Raw genomic sequence first — 26,428 nt, 5'->3', positions numbered from 1 at the left:
ATAAACCAACTGCTGTTCAGGCCAGAGGAGATGGAGGTTCTTCATTTACTTAACAAGCTTGTGGTTAAATTTACCTGCAGATAGTAGGAGGGGTGGGTTATGTTCTTTGATGTTGTAAAGCATAAGTTTATCTGTGCTAAGCCACTGGTCAGCTGCAGGCTATTTATTTACTTGGGATGCACCAGCAAAAGCCTGAGCGAAGAAATTTTAATCCTCCAGACAGCTCCATATATCATGGGCAAAGCTGAATCCTCTTTAATCAGAGCCCCTAAAACTAGCTAGTGATTTAAAATTATCTGCTTGCTTTCTAGCTGAAATAAGGAAAGCAGATTCTGCAGTAATGTGTGCAAGGACCCAAATCATCTAAAACTGTGGTATTAAAGATTATGGCAGTTTTATTTAATATCCTGGAGGACTGACAGTTAGCAACAGCGGGTGGAGAATGGTAGTTGCTCATGCCTAATATATTCATAAAAGATTAAGGGGGTGAACAATTAAATATAAACATTATGTGATCAGTCACGTTTATACTATCCAATCATAAAGTAGTAGCACTTAACATAAACTAGTCTGTATACACAAAAATACAACTCCTGCATCTATTTATGCTCTTTTTAAAAAAGAGCATGTTTATTCCTCCTTTATAAAGCTTGAATACTGCATACTTAATGTAAGTGGAATTGGTATGAACAATTGGCATGAAATACATTTTTGCAGTCTCAGAAACATGGAGGGGGCAATAAAATGTGTTCTGATTTGTGTAATTTGTCTAACAATCTGGTTTTCAGAGTGGCCATTATCCTAGTATCCAAACTTATTCAGAAAATGATAGCACTGTGCATATAATAGCAGTAATGCTCATATGTCTTTCCTTATTCTGTGATTACAGAAACACAAATGAACTCATGTTATAGTTGAATTTAAAGCAGCTAAAACCGTGAATATAGATACCACCGGCTTTCAGGACCTGTTTGATTTTTGAGCATTGTGTTCAGGCCTCATCCTGTCTGAATGTGAACCCAACACAGTGCCACAACTCTTGTTCCTAGGGTAAAGCTGTAATTGACTCAGCAGATAATCTCTCTCAGCTCAATTTAGAAAGCCAAACCTGGAGCTTCATTTCCCTCCCTCCCCCCTTCCCCTTTCTGTCTTTCTCTTTTTTGCCTTTATTGCTTTATATTTTTTTCTTTCTTTTTTCTTTCTCTTTGTTTCTTTCTCCCTTTCTCTCTCAATTTTATTAACCTTATGGTTCTATACGCAAAAAATCAGCAGGCTTGTTGTCTTAGCTAGTAATATTACATGCAAAACATTAAGGGAAATCTGGAAATGATAGCTGTGTCAAAATCTCAAGTTATAAGACACAGTAAGCCATTTTGGAATGGAGAAGTAAACACCACAGCATCTAGATTTCACTAAATCTGTTTTCTTCAGAGAGATGCAGAAAGACATGGTTGGTCCCTAATATTCCTTAGATATATAGATGCCAAAATAATAGCAATTCTGTGTTAACTGTTCTTCTCTTTAAGCTTTTCTACTTTCAAGGATCGAGGGCAAAATATTTCATGACCTTGCTCCCTTCCTCTCCTAGTGTTTTAGAGAGATGGTAATGATGGTTGAATTGGACTTCACACACTTTGAGCAGTTCTGACCTCCACTGGCCAAGGGGCAGGGTGACTGACGAATAACAGATTTACTTGTATAGCCTGATTCAGACTGAACTGCCAGCAAAATAGATGTTCCTTGAGGGAGGGATGTGACTGAGGTAGAAGAGGTGAGGGGGTTAAAAAGTGATGGTGTAAGAAAAAATCTGTCTTAGTCTTGAGCTATCGGTTCTACATAAATATTGCAAAGTTAAGAATCCATCTGTATTACAACTGGAACCATGTCAGGCCATAGGATTGGAAATGTTTATAAATGTCCTTAACTCTTTGCAGAGAGATAACCTCAGTTATTGAACTCAAAACAGATTATGCACCTATATAAAATAGAAAAATACCTCATGTGAGGTTTCTGGCTTGTTTTATAAATTCTCAAATTCAATTCTGGGGAAAGAAAAAGAAAAAAATCCAAACAGAAGGAAAAGGGAAAAGTATAGCTGCTGTGGAAATAAAGAAAACTTCAGACCTGCAAGCTCAGTAGAGATACATCTCTGTGAGCTTTGAGGAGCCTGAACAATAGATCAAATATGGCAGCAACCTCCTTTGCCTCAGACAACCACTTCTTATGCCTTTTATGCTTATTTCTTTCCTTGTGTCAGGAAAAAATTGGAAGACCTTAATTCCTCATGAGTAACATTGTACTAGGGTGGCACTTGAGAAGCTTTACCGCTGAATCTTTCTCCCAGAAACTCACATTCATGGTGGCCTCTCCAGTTATCCAAACCCAGATTTCTAAGAGATAAAGACCAGGCCATGTAATGCAAATAAGTGTGTGGTTCTTCAACAGGTGTGCTTGAAGGGTGGAGGTGGTAAGAGAAGGAAGAGCTAATTTAATTGCAATTGATTAAGAAAGTTCATTGCCCTTGGGCTGTATGGCAGTGCTGTGGCTTCCTTCCTGCTCCTGTTCTCCTTGAAGTCAGCTGCAGGTTGTGTCCCAGACAGGGAGAGGGGCAGTGGCCAACACCCTCCAAAGGTGCAATTTGCAGACCCTATTGCTGAGGGAATGTGAAGAGCTAAAAAATTCAGTTTTGTCCCCTGTAGGGTGTGCTACCAGGGCCTGTGAGCTTCGCTGTGTCCCTGGGGGTGAGGTTGTGCTGCTCAGAGGAGCATAGTCCTGTTTTGGCCATCTGCACCACCTACTGTGAACACCACCCTAGATGTCTTATGTAGGTTGAGCACATTATGTGAGTGGTGCTTGGAAAAGTGAAATCCTTACCTCCCTCCTTCCCTATATGCCTCTCTTTCCTCATCTAATCTTTGGTTTGTGTATCAAAAGCATTCAGAGGACTGTGACTTCAGGGCACAGTTTAAGCACAGCTGCTTCTAGCACATTTTCCATGCCCAGAGCAGCAGATTGTTTTGCTTTGAGAATGATGTTGTAGCAGTGCTGTAAAACTGAGTTATAGGTTACTCTCTGCTTTGGCTCTGTGGGGAGGTTTCTCCCCTTGCGTGCACAGGTCATGCTAGAAACTTGCTTAGCAGAAGCAGTTCTATCCAGCAGAGGTGACAAGTAAGGTTGATAAAAGTTTATTTGTTCTATGTTATCATTTGGCACACAATTAGAACAGCCATCTGTTCTCTTAATTTCTATCAACCCAATTTAGATTGCAATAACATAATGCTATTAGATGTGTTTCCAACAAAGTGAAAATCAAATATGATTTTTTAAACCATCTTGAGGATAACATTACCCCTATTTAAAGACTACCAGCATACTGGGGGAAAAGGGCATGATAAAAGAATAATTAATGCTACAGTTTTAAAATATTCTCATTTTCATACAAGAATATTATGCACTAATTCGACAGGAAAGTGTTCACATTTTCTTATGAATTATACATGAGAACAATTTCACAGAAGAAACCTAAACAGAATTATTTTAACTTATTACTCAGACCTGTAAAATTTTATTTTAATCTCTGATATTATACAGTCTAATGGAAAGCATTAAAAACCTTACATAAGAGCAATTTCATAATTGTTAATGTGACCTCTTCTCACTTAGAGAAATGAACACATGATCTGCTAATGCAGCTCAACTTTAATGAAGTCACTAGGTTATTTAGGGCACCAGTCAGCAGATAGTAAAATGAGGGGTGTGTTTCTAAAATGTCATGGGATTTGGGGCCCTCAGTTCAGGTTGGTCAAGCCTAGGTGCGACCCAGTTTCCTCCCCCTCTTCCCTGTTCTCTTCAGGGTCTTATTACTTTGAAAGATGTATCTTCAAATCAAGTGGTTTGGTAATATCTCAGATGAAGACATAAATTTAAAGTTTCATTAATGAATGAAAATTAGTAAAGGAAAGACATGTTGATAAAGTATGCAAACTGTTTAAACGTTGGTGTAATGGCAAATGATGGTATGGCTTGGTGAGTTGCATAGGGAGATTGGATTGTGTGATAAAGAGGTCTGATTTGAACATGTAGTTTTTCATACAGCCCATTCTAGTGTTAAGACAGACAATAGGTTGCATCTACAGAATGGAGGAAATCTATTCTCTAAGTCCATGAGTCTGGAAAGGAGATCACAATTTTCAGTGAACAACTGAAGCAACTTAGCACTGATAAGACAACTACTGTAATTTCTGGATGTATAAGTGGAAGGAAAATTTGTATAGAGGAGAGACATTTTTCATTCCCTATTACCAGAACCATTACTGAATGGTTGCACATGATCCGAACTTGAAAAAGAACTACAAAAAGTTGTTAAGGTGTTGGGCAAAAACTACAGGACTATTTCAGGCTATGAATAATTCACAGTAAATGATTTAGGAAGTTCAATCTGTATAACTAATTAAGGAGAAAGATGGTTTAAGAGGTAATTTCCTCATGTTCTGTAAGTACTTAAATGGGCAGAAGATTTCTGACTGCAAAGGAAATCTTTAATGAAGGCACAGTAAGATCCAACAGCTGGGGTCAAAGCCAGATAGACCACAAACCATACACTAACTTTCAAAAGTGAGAATAATTAACCATTGGAGTAATTTACCTGGGGGTATCACATGCCCTCCACTTACAAGAAATCTTTAATCATGACTAATGTCTTTTTTAAAAAGCTATAGCTTAACTTCCAGATATGGACTTGGTGCAGGAGTTAATGGGTGGAGTATGAAATGTGACAATAAATGACTCTAATGGTCTTTCTAGTCCTTGGATCTATTTATTTTGTTTTCAGTCTCACAGTGAGGCAAAGTTATGTATTAATGACAGATGGGATGTTGGAGAAAGAATTATGGGTTCCATTCCTTGTTTTTCCACTGACTTGTGTACATTGATCCACATATCTCAGTAGGCTTCTCTGTAAAACATTTAAATTTTAAATAGTAATATGTTACTATGCTTGCCCACCTCACCAAGGCAAAATGTGGTAAGGGTTCCTAACATCCTTTGAACTCTTTGAATGAAATGTATACTACAGATATTGGACCAGGTTTTCAAAGGCACCAAGAATTGAAAGCCAAAAAAGATGTAAGCTTTCAACGTCTCTGAAAATCAGATACTGAAATCATTATAATCAAGTTTTCAAGGCATTAGTACAAACACTACTGAGAAGGAATAATAAATGGGAATTATGAGCTATATTTTGACAGTGTTCTTTTTAATTGTTGTGAAGGAGGCTTCTCTGCCTTCCTCCCTTGAACAAGCCTGCTAACAGCCAAACAAACAAAAAACTTCAGTTTATCTGAAAGGATGTTCCATTTTAAAAAATCCTTATTTGGCATATTTAAGTAGGTGAGTCAAAAAAATTAGACTTTGTTATAGCAAAGCAAGCGCGATTAAATTAAATGTGCCTCAAGAAGAAAGCACTCCCCTAGATCAACAGGGCAATAAGAGCTTGTCGATCCCTATCCTGGTGCATTTCTAAACACTTTTTGAAGTACAGAAGGCAGAACACTCAACACTTTGGCTTTGTCACAACTGACAGCCTGTCGGTTTTAATGAAAATGCTCTCCGTTTAAAGATGACAGAAATTACATGCATTTCTCCTTTTATTTGTCTGTCATCTTTTCTGTCTCGCATTTTTAGAGTAGAAGGAGGGGTTCGTTATTAAAGCATTATATAAGTATGCAAAATATATTAAGAAGAAGAGAGGAAAAGGAGAAGCTTTAGCCCTGCAATTATACACAATGTGTGTTGGTAAGAAATGTATACTGTGGGGTAACATCTGATGTGTGGCAATAACTATTTACTTGTAGTTATCTTTAAAGAGGGTGAGGCAAAAATCTCTAGATAATTCTTTAAGTGAAGGTTTTATTATACAATTGTCTGAGTAATTTCCAACAGGAAGATGATCTAAGCAGTGTTAGCTCAAGTATGCTCATAACTTCTCTAGAAAATACAGCAAGATAACACTGAAAAATTTCTTGGCTCTGCACAGCTTTCACAAACCTCTTTTATTAAGTGGCAGGCTTTTAATAAGTGTACCCACTCGCATTGACCCAGATGTATAACTGCATCTGAGGAAACTCGCTTCCAGGACTGAGGAGGGAAGGCTTCACTTGCAAATATAAGTCAGTACTATGGGATCTGGAAATAGCCCACAAATCTATACATATTCTTCAACCTGGCAGGAGCCACTCCACACATTTCCCCAGTTTCAATTCCAGAGCAACTGTTAGCAGCAATAATGTGTAGAAGGTAGAAATTCTGAGGAAGTGAGCTTTCGGCAGTTTTAAGGAAAGCTCTGAATTTGATCTTCTAACTTAATTTCTGTGACAATTGCTTCATGCTTACCCTGAGAGACAAATTTAATTATCAATGATGTCCTGTATAGACCATATCTCAAAACTGTGCGGAGGATCTGAAAATAATGAGAGCTTTAGAAAAGCATAGAGAAATAAATTAATTTTTACACTTTGGACACATTTGTGTGATCTTAAACTTGTGCATAGTGATAGTCTCCAACAGTGTGACTCTGTAGAAATGGAGTTATGTATACTTTGCAAAGGTGAAACTGGATCCCAGAAAGAGAAAGCTACATGAAGCCATTGTACAAGGAGTACATTTCTGCCTCTCAGCTGTTTGGGTTCCACTCACAGCATTTGCAGATATACTTGTGAGAGACGAGAAACCAGGCCTGCAAGAAACTAAGAAAAACAGCCTGAGAAAGCAAAAGTTGAGGCTGATCGAAGAAATGCCTCAAACACTCGCAAGACAAAACTATGAGTCACAGGGTGCATTCTGTGGAGGTCGAAGCTGGTAAGGCTGCCCGAATAACACAAGATGCAGCTGGAGGAGGGAGCCCTGTGGAGACAGGACGGCTCTGCTCTGGTGCACCTGGCCAAATTTCAAGGGCCATCTGTCTGGTGAATGACCTTTGCTTCATTATCCACGAAATGCATATTAAAGTTAACACCCCTCAATATGCTAATGAAGGCTAACATGATCATGCTAATTACATCATCCCATGAAACACCTTACCCCTCCCCATACATGGGATACATAGGTATGTGGGTCGACCTAGGGGATGGACCCAAGGAAAGTGGGTATAAATCAAGGGGGGGGGGATGGGGAAGAAAGGAGCCTGGAGAGTGCAGTGAAGTGAAGAAGACAGATGCAAGCAAAAAAGACGGATGCCTCCTGTGCCTCCTGGAACCCTCGCCGGCAGGATCAGCACAGAAACCCAGACCGGTGATTTGTATTTCCCCATTCCCTCTATCTCCCTCTTTTCCCTTTCCCATTAAGAAATGCAAGGCATATTGTATTGCTTGCCACAACTTGCTATATACTTAGCCAACTATTGTGTGTTCAATTAGTACATTGTGGGTAGTTAATAAATGTTTGGACTTGGAGACTTGTCCACTCCACTGGGGATTTGCGAATCTGAGTCACTTGTCTCCCTCATCTGAGCGGGACATGACAATACTGAAGGAACCAAAATGGCCACAACCATCCCATTAACACCTTTTCATGTGTTCCTGGTCCTGTGATGTGATAGCAGCTGAGCAGTATCTCCACCAACATCTATCCCTGCATAGTTTGGTAATGGAGTTACATCCCAGCTTGAAAAGTCTTTTCTAAGCCTTGATTGGGCTACAGAGGACATATCTGCATGATATACACAGAGCTGGTTCAGCAGCCTGGCAGCCCTGCAAGTCGAGTGGCATTGCTGTGGGCAAGCACACGTCTGAACTGTGGTGTGCTATCTGAAATACAGAGCTGGTTAATGCTCACACAGCTGGAAACAGAAGCAAGAAGGCATTGCCTTTGCTGCATACCCATCATTAACCCCAGTAAAGTCCTTAAATGTGATTCCAGTCTTGTAAAGCTGTCATTTTATGCTGCCTACAGACTAAGGGAGACAACTGTGTTTTAATTACCTGTAGTCCTTATGACATATTTCTTGGCAAAGGTAGATTTGCTCTATGAATATTTCAGTAGTGCATAATCTGCATGTGACACATGAGTCAAACAGCCCATGGTTTTCACACCAAAATTCTAAATATCCTTCTAACCTAGAGACAGGGGTAAAGGTGAACCTTGTTAAAGGGTACAGATGTTGAGTACCTATGTGATGAGGAGATAGGGTGGAATGGGACAAGTGTTTATGTCTGAGAACTGTGAAAGGAAAAGGAAGAATACTTAGCATAGGATAGTACATTATATCTAGGAGTTACAGTGTGAAAAACAACCACCCGCACCCCCCTGCCAAAAAAAAAAAAAGCATTCTCTGACCAACAGGAAGTGCTGCTTCTGTAGAAATCATTATGAGCCTGCCTCCCTAAGGGGTGGTAGGGTCCTCCTTGCTGTGGCTTTGGAGCTGGGCTCTATGACTGACATCAGGTAAAGAACAATCCTGTGACTCTAAGGGGGTTCACTACGTGATTGCCTGCACACTTGCAGACTATGCTTTCTGGTTGCTAGTAGGTAGTTGTTAGCTGCCTGGTATTTGTAGAAAACCTCGTTAGCATGTCTGGTCAAGCCAAGCTTTTTTGTGACTAGCAAATAAATGAATTATTAGTAATCGAGAAGCTAGGTAAAACGTATTTATTGGTTTAACTTATTCTTATTAACTGTCTATATCATTTCCTCCAAACACTGCAACTAACATATTAAAATATAAGATGCAAGTTAGCTTTGCTTTTTTTCGTGTAACCTTTTCAATGCTGTATATCAGACACCTGGCTGCGAAACTGAAATATTACCTATTCAGGTGCTTTTCCTACTACACTCAACAGTACATCTGTTTGTAAGTAATTTCTGTTGAAACACAAGCCTTCTGTATGCAAGCAATTATATTTTCAGAGGCATATGGAAGTCAATATGTCCTCTATATAAGAAGGCACCTCCCTAGGCTGTAAACCCCCTCTAGGCAGGAATATAGTGTTGCTCATGGCTGAGCAGAGTGCTCTTGCCATCCAGTCCTCCCTCCTCTTTCCCACTTTTCCTTGCCCAGTTCTTCTCCAGTAGCAGGCAAGTAGCTCAACATTTTCTATGCCTCCATTCTGGGGATTTATTTTGTTAATATACTTCTTAGTAATGGCACACGTTATTTGAACAAACAATGTAGTTCAGAAGGATATGTGCAGTGCGGTTCGTGCTTTTCCAAAGTTGTAACCTAACTGCTTCCTTGCTTGTGGACTTTCAGGACTTTCAGGAGAACAGGGTCAGCCAATACAATTTGTCAGTGTGGTTATTTTATAATTCAGTATGCACACAAGGATGAGAGAGGTGGGCTGATGTTGCTTTATTCAATATTTTCTGCTCTAAGGGTCAGTCCTGTCCTGTGACATTAAATGGTTGTTAAATTTTTTTTTTTCCATTTCTTTTAGATTGTGGTTTAAAGGAGATTGCCCTCTGCAATGATACCATTTCCTTTCTGTCGTTTCTCTGCTGGATTGCTTTCCCACTGATGCATCTGTGAGCATGTACCCTGGCTACACTTAATTATTAAAAAGTCATTGCTGAAATAGAGCTCTGAAGAAAAGGAAATATCTCCTGCTGCATATTACTGAATATTAGTTCATAATGTGTTTCATCTTTGAGTATTCTCTCCCCTAATTTGGGAGCCAGCTATGTTTTTAATACATGGGTACATGTATGTATATTGGAAAAGCTACCAGCTACTAGAGAAAAAAAAGCAGACATAAAAAATAGGATATCAACATATTTTCCAGTGTAAAAGTTTTAGAAAAGCATACGGAGCTTAGACTGCAGTATTATTTAAGCGGAAAGAGTGGCCAAGTGAGGCCCAAGTTTGCAGTGCATTGTAACTGCATTACTTCCACTTATTGTAATATGGGAAAAGCTTTAGAGTAACCATGTACACATAGATGTTAGCTTTTTTGTGTCCCTGCTTTTAAAACATGCGTTTTCAACAGAACAGAGGCATTTGTGCAGGTGTCAAATGATCGAAACTGCACATGTGTACATACGTATTGTGATGTTTTCCACATATTTTAGAGTTAATAATAAAAAAATGCGTATTTTAAGAGAATTTCAACTATATTATTTTCAATTTGAATGAACACTAGGAGAAATGCTGACCATGAACATGTCAGCCTTGTTCAGTTTTAGGGGGCAGTCACTTTTCTTTCAGAAAGCAAATTAAGTTCAGCAATCTTTCTGTATATAATTAAACAAAAAAAAACAAAACCAAACAACAAGACTTTGGATATTAGACAACACATCCTGTGCTGATTATTTAAACCCTTCTTTTAGACACTGAGTCTGTCTATCTGCTTACATTGTGCTTCTCTAATCACAGACTGCAATATTATTTTTAAAAAAAGCCCGGAGCTGGTCAGATAATGTATTAACTCACCTTTTGCCAGTAGCTTGGCCATGGAAGTACTGAGCTTCAGGGATCTCAGCCCATCCTGCTGAGGCCTGAAGTGCCTTAACCCACAGGAAACACAGACAGGGTGGGGGCCATGGGACTGTTCCTTACACTCCTGCTGTCTGGCTTGCAGCTGGTGCAGGTGTGTACACCTTCACTGGGGTCAGTGGTGTAGGCAACATCAGCAAGGCTGGTTTTGCTGTCCTTGTTTTCTCATCACACCTGAAGCAAGCTGTGGAGCAGGGCTGTGCAGTACATGGCTCTTATGACTGGAATTCTTCAGCAAATATGTCTCATATTATTGGGGTAAAAACTTCCACCTTTTGTTAGGTTCTCTTGCTTTCATTGATCCCTTTAGTTTTACTTTTTATGATCTTTTTTCTCCTCAATTTTCTGGTGTACCCGGACAACATATGCTATTTTGGCTAATATTGTTTAAATATGCATGCCATCCCAGACTGTCTTTCTATCACATACAGCTCTGATGGTGAATTGCTATCATATCACTCTACAATATTGAATTAAAATGAATTAAATTCTGCACTGGTTCTTTACCCTGTATTTTATTTTAGGTGCCTCTTGGATATTGTTTACTGATTGTGATATAGACCATGGCACATTTCTTCCCTTCATTCCTCACATTTTCCTTACAGCTCCCTACCTTTTTTATAAAAAGTGCACATGAATTAATATCTTTATATGCACCTTCAGTGAGTACTTAGTAAACTTACAATTGGCAGCTTCTAAACTATGGCAAAAAAACCTTTCAGGACTCTCCAGCTTGTGTCATCCATCCCTCAGTGTGAGCAAGCAGAACACAGTAACAACCTCCAGGTATTTTAAACACTGCAAATTCTTGTGTCTTTCAGGACCTAGATTTCTCATCACATCCACGGGAGCCTTGTATATTTTAGACGTACAGAATGAAGATGGACTGTACAACTACCGATGTATCACAAGGCACAGATATACAGGAGAAACACGACAAAGCAACAGTGCAAGACTTTTTGTATCAGGTGCTCCTTTATATATCATGCTATATTATGTACTGTATATGCCTCTCTCTAGTGTGCTAAACTGGCAAGGCAGGTTCTTGTGCCTGTATGCACTAACAACAAAGTTGTCTGTCAAATGGAAGGTAGAAGTGGTCAGCTGTGAGCTGTTGCTGCAAAATAAAATGTCCCATTTTAAAATCCTTTTTTCTGTTTTTCATCTTCTGTTAGATATTTCCAGAGAGGCTATAGGGTGCACTGGCATTTAGTACAGGGATTTTTACTAGTTTTAGAGTACTGTATAAAAGGACTGTGGGTGGGATTCATCCCATTAAAAGTAGACCAGCACAGTGAAAGTATCTAGTCACCTTAACTTCCCTTTGTAACCAAAGGAGAGGAACATTTTTAGCTGCACACTTTAGGGTGAGATGAATTGCCCCATTGTCCCTATTTCTCTCTGTTAACCATAGCAAGAGCTCAGGACGTTTAGCTCTGCTGTAGATATTTCCACTGCAGGAATCTCAGGTTAGCTGAGGTGCATTTCAGCCTTCCTTTTCATTCATCACACTCCTTCCCTGGAGAAAACAGCGTGTTTCCCTGCTTCCAGGAGTGATCTCCAGCCAGAAGAGGTATGTGACCTGTCCCAGGCCACCCAGGGTGCTGCAGGCAGACAGGAGGATTAGCTGGTGGCAGTCCATGGTTAGAGCTAAGAGTCCCAGGGCAAATGGCCTTTTGCAGCAGGTAGGAAAATGAGAAGGTAGATGGGGTATTTTAACTTTTCCTTGTAATCATAAATCATCTCCTGATTGTTGTGTGTGTGTGATGGACTGTTGGGTTCCTACACACCCCCCCTAAACTCTTGGGGCTGTCAGTACAGTGCTGCTCCAATCCCACCTTCTCCCCATTTTGTCTCAGTGAGAGGAGGTGCCAGCTGTGGATGAGATGAGAAGGAGGAGCAGACCCCAGGCCTGAGTTTGGAACTTGATCTCAAACATCTCTGTATAGGATTAGCTCTTCTCCATCTCCCCTTCCTCTCCCTCATTTTGTGAGTGCATGTAACTGCACCCTGTGTTTTTATGTGAGCAAATCTGCAGTTGTATTCCCACATCCATAGAGTTATCTAAGTCTGTATCCCAGACTCTCTCTTCTTTGTCCCTGTATCTTTGCCTTACAGACGTCATGCCCACCATCCCACTGAAAGCCCCCCAGAACTTTTTCTCATTTTCGCTGTTACTAAGTTGCCCTAAAGATCCTAACCCTAAATATCAGTCAGGGTATGGTGACCTTCATAATTTAACAGTCAGTGGGGCCATTCTCCTTTTCACCTCATCCTCTTGTCTTTTGTCAGAAAAAAAAATCTAGTGATTAGGTCTCAGTTCTCCACTCTCTGTTTGAGAGCCCTAAGAGAGACAGAGATGGGCACCAGGTTTTGCATAAGTAACATAATTCCTGACCTCCTACAAAATGGTCATTGCTGAAGGATGCTGAAACCCTCTGAACGTACAAGTCAGTACTTAACTATACTAATGATTAAAAAAATGGTGTGATTGTTCAGATCAGAATCACTTACCAGTGAGATCCAGGAGTTTCTTCTTTGGTATGTGTCCCCTGTGGTTAAAACTCTTGCCTCTGCTTTTCCCAGCCAGGTGAAGAAGTAGTTTTGCTGCACAATAATCTGCCTGCTTTGGTCTTATAAGGATAGGCAGGGTCCTATCTTTCTAGCTGGCTACATAATATGGTCTGCTTCCGTATGAAATCATGTTAAGGCTGAGCCAGTGGTAACATAAATAAAATCAGGCTTGTATCTTGGTTACCACAGGAAAATTTCTAGTTATTTCTCTGAACAAAAGGGGAAAAACGAAAGCTCTGTCTTGTTTGCAATTCAGGATAAGCACCCTAAAAGGTGTGCTCTGTCTGGAGTTCCCTTTTCTATTCTCCTCTGCAGGCCAAATGTAAATAGGAAATTTCACCTGTGTGCAATAGAAGACTTTTTTAATTCAATGGGGTTAATTATTCTCTATTAGAGCTATAGCGGGCTCCGATTTCCAGTCTGTTAGTCTGCTGAACCAAGTGCAGCACTTATGGGCAGAGTTTGTCTCTTAATATTTCTCCAACAGGTTTTCTTTTTTCTTGGCTGGAATTCATATTTTAAAATAGTGAGTCCTTTAAGTGTGAAAGGTCTGCTTGCATGAGACCTAAATTTTTTCCTGCCTTTTACATCCATAAATATTCTTTGCTTATTTGGGGATGAAATAGTTTGTGGTGGATATTGATCATAGCCTCTTGGTCACATTTTTAATACCAGTTAAGCTTCATTATTGTTTGAAAGAGAGGGTAATATACATATAATAGCAAATGCACATGTGAATAATTAGTACGCCTGTGACCAAAGCAAAGTTCCAGATTTCGTTTGGAGTAAGAACATCTTGAAATCATGTGGCCTTTCTAAATAAGATTAAAACCAAGACCATTAACATGCTACAGATTATTCCTCTAATGCCCATTTATAGTGTGCTTTTCCAAAAATAATTTTGTCCAGCCATGAATCCCAGTTCCCAAAAAAATCCTTATGATTTTGAAAGTATAATGAGTTTCTTGCTCTGCCCTTCAAAGAAGATCCAGAGTATTTTAGAACAGTATTTTGCCTCAGATCTTCCACTGTTGTCCTTGCTAGAAGTCATTTGCAGCTGACTTTTAAAGCATAGTAAAATAATCATTCAAAAGAGTCTATACCATATATTGGAACTGGGTTATGTTACTTTGCTATTTGCCTCATTACAGGTGATTGCTGATGAACCCTGGGATTTCTTTTGTGCTTTTTTTCTTTTCTTTTTTCTTAACTGGAATATATGCAATGTAGATGCTCTAAATAGGAGTCTGTTCCAGGGGCATCCCAAAGAGATCTTTTTACTATCCATGTAAATATATAAGTACAGAGTCCAAGAAAGCAGGTCACTGGAATCATATTTTTGTGTATCCCTGAATATATTTTAAATACCTTCTCTATAAGAACCAGCTCAAGGCTTCTGAAGTATGCCGGCAAATCCCAGTTTAGCTGTTCCATGGATGGGACTCCAGGCTGGGCTGCTCCTGCCAAGACTCAGTTTGAGAAGGGAAAAAGTGAAGCGAAGTGAACCTGGGATAGAGGACCCAGGGACCAGGGTGCGGTTCTTGAAGGGACAGAAATGGTAGCTGCAGAAAGGGTCTGTGCCTGCCATGGTATCTTATGCCATAACCCCCAGCTCCTGGGGGCAGCCTGCCTGGCTTACTGGGCTTCTGCCTAGGCATAGGGGCAGAAGGGCAGCAGCTGCTTTGCTGTTGCCATCAGCTTGTTGTCTGAGGTGGTTTCACACTTTACCTGGGCCCAGCATCGAAGCATATGAAGTTCTCTGCAGCAAACCAGGAGGCTGGCTGACTGGAATATTTACTAGCCACAGCTTTTCATTACCATTACTTTAATTCCTCCCCCAGTGGCCCTCAACCTGTTTTGAAGTCCATGCAGTACTTTGTATTTTTGTACTTAAAGGTTTGCAAATGGGACCACATATATACTTCACAAAGTCTTTTGAAGTTAAAAGTGTATGGAGAAGATATGAAGCTACTGCAAGTTTTGAGTAGGAATGCACAGACAATACCTTTAAAAGTCAGTTCTACTTTTTTATTATTTAATTATTACTTTCAAATGAAGAAATTGATATTGTGTAGATGTAACTTCCCTAAGAGCCAGAGCTGTAATTTCTTGCATGCTTACGTTTTTACTGAGTTAATTCCTCAGGCTGCACAAAAGAATCTATGCACTGAAAACATAGATGCCTGATGACCCAAAAGGCGAGAAAGAAGCTGGCTAATCAATTAGTCAAATTGACTTTGGCCTCCCCAATAGCATCCTGGCAGATTGTGCTTTCACTAAGCCAGACATAAACAACATGGCAAGCTCAAAAATATAACCCATCTTGATGCCAAATATGGACCTCGAGGCTACTGATGCATACAAAATCATTTGTTTAACTACTGGCTGACACGTTTCTAATGAGACAGGCATTAAGTTGCTGTAAACTGAATGTGGTTTTGCCTTCAGTGACTTAACTTTTTCCTGGCACCTAAAGAGCAGAAAACCTCTGTGGTCATCTTTCATTGAACTTGGCATTTAGTTTTTTATCTAGATATTCACATAAAATTTACTTAGCTCATTTGTTTACCATCACAATTTTAGTTTCTGGGTTGATACTATAACTTGCATAGTACCTCTAGGTATTTGCTCTCATGTGTACCCTTCCAGGCGTGGCTGCAGTTCATGAAGATATACCTAAGTTAGTTTTAAACTAATTAGCTCAGGTACTGATTACACTATCTGTTGAGTAGCTTGAATTCAGCATGAACTGTTCCTTTAATCTCTCCAGCTCCTGACAGGAACCTGCTGCAGCTGCCCTGTGAGCAGTACTTGAGCTAGCTAAGTCCAAGACTGCTTGAAAATGTCGAAATGGTTGCAATCACACCAACACCCAGGCAACTATGATGTAGATATACCCTAAAAGAGATCGGTGTGTCAGATAAGAGTAAAAGGAGTTGATCAGCATGTGGAGTTTCTTTGTGAGACAGAAACCTTAGCAAAGGTGGTATATGTGATGAGAAAATACTTAGAGGAATGCTTGTTGATTTACTGTTCAGTGTTTATGTTGCAATAGCTCCAGGATGGGCTTTTATCATGCTGCATGCTGCACAAAACTGTAACTCATGTCAGACTCTTCCTCCAAATTTTTCAAACGTAAAAACCCAAAATCAGAGTAGTATTTCTGGTAGGGTACATACACCTCTGGTGAAGGCAGTGTGCCAGACTTCTGTGTGATACATAAATATATGCCAGGTGCTACATAAGTGTGTTGCTGCTTTTCTCAGTAAGGTGAGCAAAGAAAGTTGAAGTATTAAGCTGTAAGTTGGTCTTGTCACATTAAGTTATTTTTCCAGAGAAGAAAAGGCTCATCTGTCAGTTAGACTGCAGATAGAAATTCCTGTGTCTTTTCCCATTTCTCTCCTGACAAGGGAATAAATAGCTCCTTTAATTCAAAGCCTTTAGACCAATGAGAAGCATGGAAAATGTGCTGGCTTCATTCTTGTCGAGTAGTGCAGAGATAACAGTAATAATTGTTAAGGCAACACATTTCTGACTCTCCATTCCTGTGATAGGGGACATAAAGGATGACCACATAAATGGTTGCCACCTGGAAAAAATCCAGTGAGAGGATTTCCCAGTATTCATGAGATGCTTCAGTAGTACATGCTGCTGGATCCCAGCCACCACTACTGAGATATTACAGACTGATGGCTGGGTTACAGTAGTAAACTGCAGTACATAAAATACTGGGCTAGTAAGTCAAAAAATGCAGGAGAAAATATATTGGCATATTGCTTAGCGAATGAAATAATTTTAATGCTCCCATTGAAAACTGCTGTTTGTTCTTTCAGATCCAGCAAATTCAGCTCCATCTATTCTAGATGGGTTTGACCACCGTAAAGCCATGGCAGGACAGCGAGTGGAGCTGCCTTGCAAAGCATCAGGGCACCCCGCACCAAAGTATCGTTGGCTGAAGGACAACATTCCCTGGGAGCCTGACAGCAGGTTTCGGCAGACAGTTACAGGTCTGCTGATAGAGAACACGCGTCCGTCAGACTCGGGCAACTACGTCTGCGAGGTGTGGAACAACTATGGGACTGCTGAGATGATAGGGCGACTGTATGTAAAACGTAAGTCCTGGACTGAGTGAAGATCTCAGGTCACTTCTTGCCTGGGTGTTTGCATCAGGGAAGATGTTGCCATATCATGCTGTACCTTCTGCTTTGTTGCTTTATCTTAACAATGCTTAAATTTCTCAAAGTTGTGGAACAAGAGAAAGTAGACTCTGTGGAGATGAGTTAGTTGGACAATTGAGTGATCAGAAGTGCAAATAGATGCAATTTCTAACGTAGCTATATAATTTATCACATGGAGGATATGTAATTTAGAAGCTTGAACTGGATGCTTAAAAAGAAATTGCAAATGTTCTCATGAATAAAGCTGCCAAACTCTCATTGCCATGACTCATGCTGTTCAGTAATATTGAATACTCATACCTCCCCTCAGTTGAGTATTCATGTGTGAATATTCTGAATGTTTCACAAATTCTACAAAGATAATTATTACTCAGAAGCACTGCACTGGAAAACCATTATCCTCCCATTGTTAAAAAAAAATTATTTCCTAGAATAGAAGTAATGCTTAGTGAACTAATGTTTCCACGTATGTAGCATGACTAGCAAACTGAAAAGGGAGAAGTCTGTGAACAGATCGGGAGGTAAAAATGTTTTCACAAATAATTATGCATAATGTATTTGGGCAAAATAAAACTGAGATCAAAGATCAGTAATTTGTGAATTATGACAGAGGAGCTTTGCTTCTAAATCTATTCATAAAAATTAGTTGAATTCAGTCTGCCCTGTATGATTGATACAAAGTCAAAACTTCCAGAGACATGATGTAATATTATTGCTAGTGATACCAAAAGTATCCCCACTGTCTGGTGATAAGTTTTACTTACTGACACAGTGGTCAAACAGCTAGTAAATATCTTCTGGCTCAGGTTGGCAGGAAGCAACAGTTGGGCAAGGGAGCTTTACCCTCAGCAATGGAGGATGAGGTTCACTTTCTTGTGACATCATGTCTCTGAGATGTTGGTGGCGCACTTGAGTGTGTCCATTTTGTTTAATGGGTCATTGACAGTTTTGGGCCTTTGTGGTCATTTGCCCAGGAAACATAGAGATAATTCAATGACTTGTAACATGCATATGAGCACAGATTAACTGTTGCTCTGGACCATTGTAGAGGAAAGGTCTGTTACATATGTGTCTGTGATCCAGAATGACCGAGGCCACTGACCTGTGTGGTTTTTTTCCAGGCCTCTGTTCCCAGTGGGCCACTAAAGGTTTATTCCAACCTGTGTGTTATGAAATCTTCAGTCAAGTGAATGAGTTAGCTGAGGAAATTTTCATGTATAAGCATGTGTATACATGTGTGTGTATGTGTGTATGCAAGCTGGTAAAAAAAAAAACCAAACCCTAGGGTGGTATATATTTAGTATCAGGGACGATATCAGTGGTGATAGTAGTCCCTTATCATTATAAGCAAGTCAAACCAATATATACAAATCATGAGATGAGATCTGCATTCAGTAATGCCGATAAACTGTTAGGTGACAGGATGGGTGTATCTATGTTAATATTTTAGCATGGATCTTCCACCCTTAAAAGCTAATCTCCTGGTCATTGATGTTTACTGCACTTGTTCCCATCAGGGAGTGGTTTTAGAACATGTAAACTGGGCTCCTTTGCAGGAAGTTAACCAGAAGATGAGCTTCAGGAAGGCGCCTAAAGCACTAGTTCAAATATCCACACTGAACTAATGTGAAGTAATGTCCTGCCCTCCCAAAACATGTGTAGTGCCATTGTTAGGCCCTCAGCACCAACGGTGTTTCTCAGTAGATCTGCTCCTACTGTTCACTTAGGTATGGGATTATATCATGTGTTGAGTAGATTATCCCTATAGTTCTATGTTTTATGTCATGCATGTTGGTGGCAAAAATGCTCGTTTAGAGCAAACACAATCATCTGTTGTTTGTTTGGGGTTTTTTTCAGAATGGTATGGCTGTGATTTTTGTTATCCTCCTTAAATGAGAGTCAATTTGTTGCTCTCACATAAATGTACATATATACTTAATGTTTTCTATTTGCCTTTCCCTCTCCCTTCTTTTGATTTAAATCTTCAGAACCACTAAAAGCCACGATCAGCCCACGGAAAGTAAAAAGCAGTGTTGGTAGTCAAGTGTCCTTGTCCTGCAGTGTGACGGGAACTGAGGACCAGGAGCTCTCCTGGTATCGTAATGGTGAAATCATCAACCCTGGTAACAATGTCCGGATCACTGGCATCAGTCGGGAGAATCTTATTATGGATGGCATGGCCAAGAGTGATGGTGGAGCTTACCAGTGCTTTGTGCGTAAGGACAAGATGTCTGCTCAAGACTATGTTCAGGTGGTACTAGAAGGTCAGTCACTACCTGTTTAGCAATTCTGGTCTCCATAATAATATGTATGTTGTCTTTGGTGCCATCATATAGTGAGGGACAGTGGACCCTAAACAAGAGAAAAGTGTAGTCATGAATTGTCAGTGGGGTTTATTGTGCCCCACTCTGAGCAAAAACTAATAAAATGAAAAAAATTATTTGAAAACAAAAATCCCTCCAGAGAAGTACTTCCAGTCAATAATTTTTTTGGTGGGGGTGGATGGTGGTGATGCTGATATTTTACATTAGCTTTTCAGCAGGACATGAGAGGTCTCTATTCAAACATTTTCTGGTTGGGTGTATTGGCTTGAAGGCTTGGAGATCATCTTAAGTAACTGACACAATGTTCTACATGATAATCAAGTGAGGAAAGTTATTAGTTTGGACAGAGCCAGTTTACTAATGAGGCTGTAGCGCAGTCGTGGCATGGACACTATTTTTAGAGTCTTTATAGAAAAAGCAGAGATTACCTGCCTGGACTGAGTTACCTCGGCAACCATCTCCTGTGACTAAGAAAGCCTAAAGAGCATATTGATAATCTATCATGATGTCGAGAGAGTGCAGGTTATCAGAGAGAAACACCAGGAAAGATTTCAAAGACACTCAGGTCTCACTGGGAAAATAATGTCTGCTTTCATCTCCAAAAAAAGCCTGTCACTTGAATTAAAAAAAAATAGAGGAGGAGGGGTGGCAGAGGTACATAGAGTGCACACTCACAGATTTATTGGTCCTGTGTCATCTTTCTTTCAGGATAAAAAGCATTTTTTTTTTTTTTTAGCTGCTGTTTTGTTTTCTGGGGGAGTCACAGTATCTAATACACAGCAAAGGGAGAGATTCAGAGATTAAAATAAATAAATAAATTAGAACTCTGTCACATAACCAATGGGACAGAAATGAATGGGAGAGGGGGACAGAGGAGAAAATTATGAAATCAAATAAAATCAAATGCTCCAGCAGGGATGCTGAGGTCTTTCAGCAGCCTGAGAGTGGCAGTGCCTTGTGTTTTTTACCATGTGTCATGCAAGGAATTTCGCAGCCCTGTTTTTAATTCTGTTTTGTGGGGAGTCTTGCACACATTGTGCCAGTTCCCTCAGTTTCCTGTGTGACGTTGCACTGAAATAGCTATGTAAGAATCATGATTTCCAAGGGAGCTGTCATGGTCCAAGCCTCTCAAACATATAGGTAATACATAGCAGAGTGTACATGAAGAAAGAGTACATAATATACACAAACAAATAGTGCATCACACAGAGCATGAGACTTGTCAGTCCTGTCCTGATATCCTCTGTCCTGTGCAAAACTGAAAGGAGTTGTCTTTAAAAGACTTTGTGTACAAGGTGAGTTTTCAAGTGTCTTTGGCTCCTCTCTAGGTAATGAGGTGGTTTTTCCTTCTGTTTCTTGCAGGCACTAATACTGTAGGAACACTGAAGTTAGTTAGCTTACTTGCCGCTTGGATCTTTAAAACCAGACAGTAGCCTGCAGCACTGTTGTCCGAACTTCGGACTGGATTGCTTCCTGTGTTCTGCATACTGCTCTTGGTGTGTGACATTTTGCTCCCAATTACATTGAAATTCCTTCTAGATACAGCCTTGAAAGTATGATTTTCAAAGGAGAACAAACGTGCATTGCATGATCTCAGAAAGAACTTCCTAATAACAGAATGTTGGCACTCCTAAATATTACCCCACTGAACTCTCTGGATAGGTGGTTATTTAATCCTGCTCCCTGCTTGCAATCTCAAAGTTTCCATCTCCATCCATTCTCTTTATTCACTCCCCTGGTAGAGGCTGAGTAAATTGTGACACAGATCACAAGAGAAAGCATTTGAAAGCTCTCATTTCGGAGGAATATTTATCTGTAGCACAAAATGACCACAGAAAGAAATTGGCATCACTCCTGTTACTGGCAATCTGTATTCAGAAAAGCTTAATTTAATACTTTCCTAAATGGGGTGTTGTGGGTCAGGACTAAACTACATTGGCACAGCTGTGTGAAATTAGTCTATGCAAGTTATGCCTGGCTCTCGCCAACAGGATTAATCCTTAGCTTTCCAAGGAGCTGAAATCTACCAGGACAAGAAAAATTCCAAATGTGTTGAGGTTTTGCTGTATGTCTTTTGTGAACTGTGCATGGCTTTAACACTTTTCTGCAAGAAGCTGGCAATTCGTATAGCTGTGGAGAGCCCTGGTCTATTTATTCAAGTGCTTTTCAAACTTCAGCAGTCAGTACCAGGTTTCTTAGAAGATAAAGAAGAAACTTGCAGTAAGCAAGGGATCATTTAAGCACTCCACTACCAAAATTTGTTTCCTTCTCAATAATTAGAGTATGCATCCTGGAACACAACTGTTTGCATCACTTCTAAAACAGATCTTGGCTCAGGTGATAGGCTCCAGGATAGAGGGAACAAGCTTTACACCATGTAAATACTATTCTCTGCTTTTCTTTCCCTTGGCAGATGGAACTCCCAAAATCATTTCTGCCTTCAGTGAAAAAGTGGTGAGTCCAGGAGAGCCAGTCTCCCTTATGTGCAACGTGAAGGGGACTCCTCTGCCTACGATCACTTGGACGCTGGATGAAGATCCCATCGTGAAGGACAGCAGTCATCGTATCAGCCAGATTATCACCTCAGAAGGCAACGTGGTCAGTTACCTGAATATCTCTAACACTCAGGTCCGAGACGGTGGTGTTTATCGGTGTACTGCCAACAACTCTGCGGGAGTCATCCTGTACCAGGCTCGAATAAACGTAAGAGGTGCTTGTCAAATCAGCTCCTCAAAAAAACACACATAACTCATTGTAGTGGAGAAGAAGATTGTTGCATGTGATGAAATGAGTCTTGGAATGCCAAAACCAACTTACTGTTTCTCCTCTCCTTTTCTTTCCCCTCTCTGCCTCTCCAGCCCCATCTAGAAAGTGTATGGTATGGTTAAATGTTGGAAGAACCCTTTGGCTTGTGTTGTAGAGTATTTTTCCTATACTCATTTCTATTAATTCAGTTTCTTTACTTTAGTCCTGCTGTGCATGGTTTCTTTTTCTTTTCCTTTCCTCCCCTTGTCCAACATTCATTGTAATTATTCATGTATACAATACTTTAACTTGCATTTCTAGCTCTACATGGCATAATACCCATCCTCATGGTATTATACTTTACATATGTTTAAAAAAAAGCTAACTTTGTCAGTGTTCTCATGTGTAACAGGATTCTAGCTTTGTACCAGTTTTAGTATTTCACATTAATTAAATCATCCTCAGCCTTTTAATTTGTAATGCAGCAAAGATTTTATCAGGCAAGTGTTGAATAACGCAAATATATACCCCCACATCATTTGTATGTATGCTGCAGGGTGAGGAAAAACTAGAGCATATAAAGATTAGAGAAACTGCTTAAGTAGCTCTTAAAAGGAAAATCCGTCAAATGCTAAGAAGTGTTGTGCAAGCCACATCTGTAAATGTTGTTAACATTTGTATATTCAGAAAAATTATAGGCATGTTTCCTCAAGCAAACGTGCCCTTAAATTGTTTTTAAGAGTTTCTTTTTACCTTTCTAGGGCCAGCAAGCATTCGACCAATGAAGAACATCACAGCAATAGCTGGACGGGACACCTACATCCACTGCCGTGTGATTGGCTACCCGTATTACTCCATCAAGTGGTACAAGAACTCTAATCTCCTACCATTTAACCATCGCCAAGTGGCATTTGAGAACAACGGGACACTGAAGCTTTCAGATGTGCAGAAGGAAGTAGACGAGGGTGAATACACATGCAATGTCCTCGTTCAACCTCAGCTGTCCACCAGTCAGAGCGTGCATGTGACAGTAAAAGGTGAGGTTAACTCGGAAAACTAGAGCCAAGCTAATGGCTGTGTTGTTTATAGAAATGCAGAATTGCACACAGAGGATTGTCCTGGCACTTAGATAATGAGCACTTAAGAAGGTTAATCCAGATTTGTGTTTATTTTTAATGATGACATAGATGCTAATCAGTCACTGTGTCTTGTTCTCTCTTGACTTTTGCCCTCCTTTGTTCAACTAGCAAAGTATTGCTTTCTAAGTGGAAGCCTTGCAGAAGCAAGCTTTCTGTGAGCAGTTTTCACTACAACTAAATCAGTAGATTAATGGTTTGTCACCTAAGTTTCAGTGGTGACTGTTTCTCTGCTGGATGACAAAGTTCACATTTTCATTAGCCAGTGACTTTCGAGCTTTTAAAAATAAGATGAGACTTTTGATGTGTGTGTTTCTGCTGATAAACTGAGACAGGAACTAAAAGCATTAACCTTGCTTTCCTCTTATTAAGTGTGCTTTCCTGAGTGTTCTTGATGCTTAGAAAGGTGGCATTGTAAATAAATGTGACTTGAAATTCTAATAGGATGCTTAAAATCTATTCAAATAGTCTGAAACAAGGATGTTCAGATGGCCCTGAAAGACTTCAGAAATAGATGAGAATAGGAATTTTTTAGCATTGTGTTCTGACTACTCTGATATTGGCAATGTTCAGACCTATTCACAAGGACACAAAAGACAGAAAACCTGATTGCAGTAGCACCTAGTTTTGAGCAATGGGCCCAATAAATAGTGCACTTCATGTGAACCTGTAGGAAGAATTGAGATATAATTTCACTGTTCCTGAAGTTCTTAGAAACTTTTCCTGGGTTTTTCTGAGAGAAGGAGGAAGGAAGGAAGGAAGTTTGATTCTTGTATCCATTATCAGATAAGATACAGAGAACAGTAAGGTAAATTACTGTTACAGACATCTGATCTTTTAACTTCTTTCTGTTCTGTTTGTTTAGCCCTTTCTTGTTTTCAGTCTGGAGTGATGTAATTGCTAATTATTTCAAGAGATTAGGGGATTAGCTTTAAACCACTAGCAATTTGGACTCTGAAAGGCGTGACATCTCACACACCTGAGACCATCAGGGGCACTGGTCACATGCTGTGGCATAAAAAGCTAATGTCACCATTTCTTTTCATGTATGTGGTACCTTGCTTGACGTTACAATATCACAGATCTGTTGATACAATTTAGGAACTGAATGGCAAATTAGTAATAGTGTTGCTCTTGCACTAACATGGTAAATCTGGTGGGGAATGCTACCTCTTAAATGAATGCTACCTCAGAACAAATGTAGCCAGACCAAAAAAATCCAGCAGTCTATCCTTACAGCTCAGGCATTTAGATCAAAACATTACTAGTCACTGAGAACACTAACTGGTATCTCAGGTGCAATACCGGTTTTTCTTCCATTAGGTTACAATTTCAAACTTGACAATTCCTCCCCCAGAAAGCAGATTGACAGCTCTATCAGTTTTGATTGAACTGTAGCTTTTGTCAATTATTTGACTTCCTTGAAGATATTCTACTGTACTTCTGGATATTGAGCAGCCAGGGCCATTGGCTGCTCAGGAATCTCAAACAGTGACTGAATATACTCTGAATAACTTACAAAAACATGTGGTACATTTGAAGCGTGCCTGTGGGCTGAGCTGCCGCTGCACCTGTGATACAGCCTCATCCTGCATATGCTCCGTAAGGCAGATCCATCGGAGCATTGCAAGTTGCAGCGTGCAAAGCGATCCACGGCACATGCAAAGCAAATGTGTCAGCGTGGCTCATATCTATTGATCCAGAGTTGCCAAAGTTGGCTGCAAAGTGCCCTAGCTACTTCATCATGCCCTGGCCTTGACAAGACACTGTTATTTAAAAAAAGGGTAATAGCCTGGCCTCATATACTAAGACCAAAATGTCAAAGGTGAGCTTTGTATGTCAGGTTTGAACAATTCTCGAGGTTCTGCTATTGTAGCTGGAAGTCATCATTGCCACAGTGGGTTTTTAGATGGCTATGTATTGTTTTTTTCCATAACTACATAGTGATTTTATCTAACATATTAGTGGAGAGTCAGAAGTGGCCTCCTGCTTTAAAATATTAATAATGTTTGTGTTGCCTTTTCGTTTTATAGATTCCAGAGTTAATGTGATGAGTTTTCAGGCACTTATATTTGATTCCAAGAAATACAAAATACAGCCCAGCTTGCATACTGGAGGTTAAAAGTACTCTCAAATATGACATTGTAAAGGGAGTTAATATCAGTGCCTGAATATCCTTATTTATAGTTCAGTTTCTCATACTATCAGTACACTTACTTATTTCTCAGAGAAACAGAGGGAGAATTACTGCCCGTCTTCAGCATCATGGGTCCTTTGGTTTGTTCTCATTTCTGCTACAAGCTTTCTGGCTGACCTCAAACCAGTCATGTGAAGGGTGCTTCAGAATAGATGATACTTAATGAGCTGTTACTTGGTATTTTGTTTCCTCCATGTTCTGTTCTGAAGACATAATTATCAATTTCCTCCTGAGCTTTTCTGAGATTATAATCTCTGTGGTATCAAAGTGTTTCAGAAACAATGTGTTCATTTTCAAAACCCACCTGAGTGATCGGGAGCACTTTGGCAAATGGCAACTGAGACACAGACTGAACTTAAAAGTATTCACAAATTTTTGCATGTTCAATTTCAGAAGCCTACAGCTTGATTTTTCCAGTTGACCTCCTGTTACATAGCATTTATATGTTCAAAGCTCTGGTCCCATTGACATGAAGTTGCTTCTGAGAGTTCTTTTTCCTTCTTCAGATCAGTCACATCACCCAGCTTAGCAAGCCCCTGGGAAAGACAGATTTAAGTAATTTAATTAGCATTATCTGAGAGATCTGTGGCAAAGGTGAATACAGAATTTGGCTCTACAGGGCAGCATTTATCTCCATTATGCATACAACTGTTCTTTCTCTGCCACATTTACTGCCCACTTTCCAAACTCTCCACTACATGAAGCATCCTTGTTCTGTCTTGAATGAGGACTTGCTGGAAGCAGCGTGCAAGTAAAAGTATGCAACAGCATGAGCTTGTAACAAAATAAAA

At 39.9% G+C, this 26,428-nt stretch overlaps 1 protein-coding gene across 2 annotated transcripts in view; it reads left to right on the top strand.

The window, feature by feature from the left end:
• DSCAM (DS cell adhesion molecule) overlaps positions 1–26,428 on the top strand; it is a 476,473-nt gene that overhangs the window by 277,522 nt on the left and 172,523 nt on the right. For both annotated transcript variants that reach the window (XR_012627493.1, XM_074858375.1), the window contains exons 4-8: positions 11,305–11,451; positions 16,891–17,169; positions 19,224–19,499; positions 21,973–22,269; positions 23,066–23,341. Coding sequence is in view for 1 of the 2 variants with exons in the window: in XM_074858375.1 (XP_074714476.1) it covers positions 11,305–11,451; positions 16,891–17,169; positions 19,224–19,499; positions 21,973–22,269; positions 23,066–23,341 (1,275 nt within the window). In the remaining variant the exon portion in view is untranslated. The remainder of the gene's footprint in view (positions 1–11,304; positions 11,452–16,890; positions 17,170–19,223; positions 19,500–21,972; positions 22,270–23,065; positions 23,342–26,428) is intronic.

Source organism: Strix uralensis, chromosome 2 (genome assembly GCF_047716275.1).
Source record: "Strix uralensis isolate ZFMK-TIS-50842 chromosome 2, bStrUra1, whole genome shotgun sequence".
In the NCBI taxonomy this organism is placed as follows: Eukaryota; Metazoa; Chordata; class Aves; order Strigiformes; family Strigidae; genus Strix; species Strix uralensis.
This window is presented reverse-complemented; position numbering and strand designations above follow the sequence as displayed.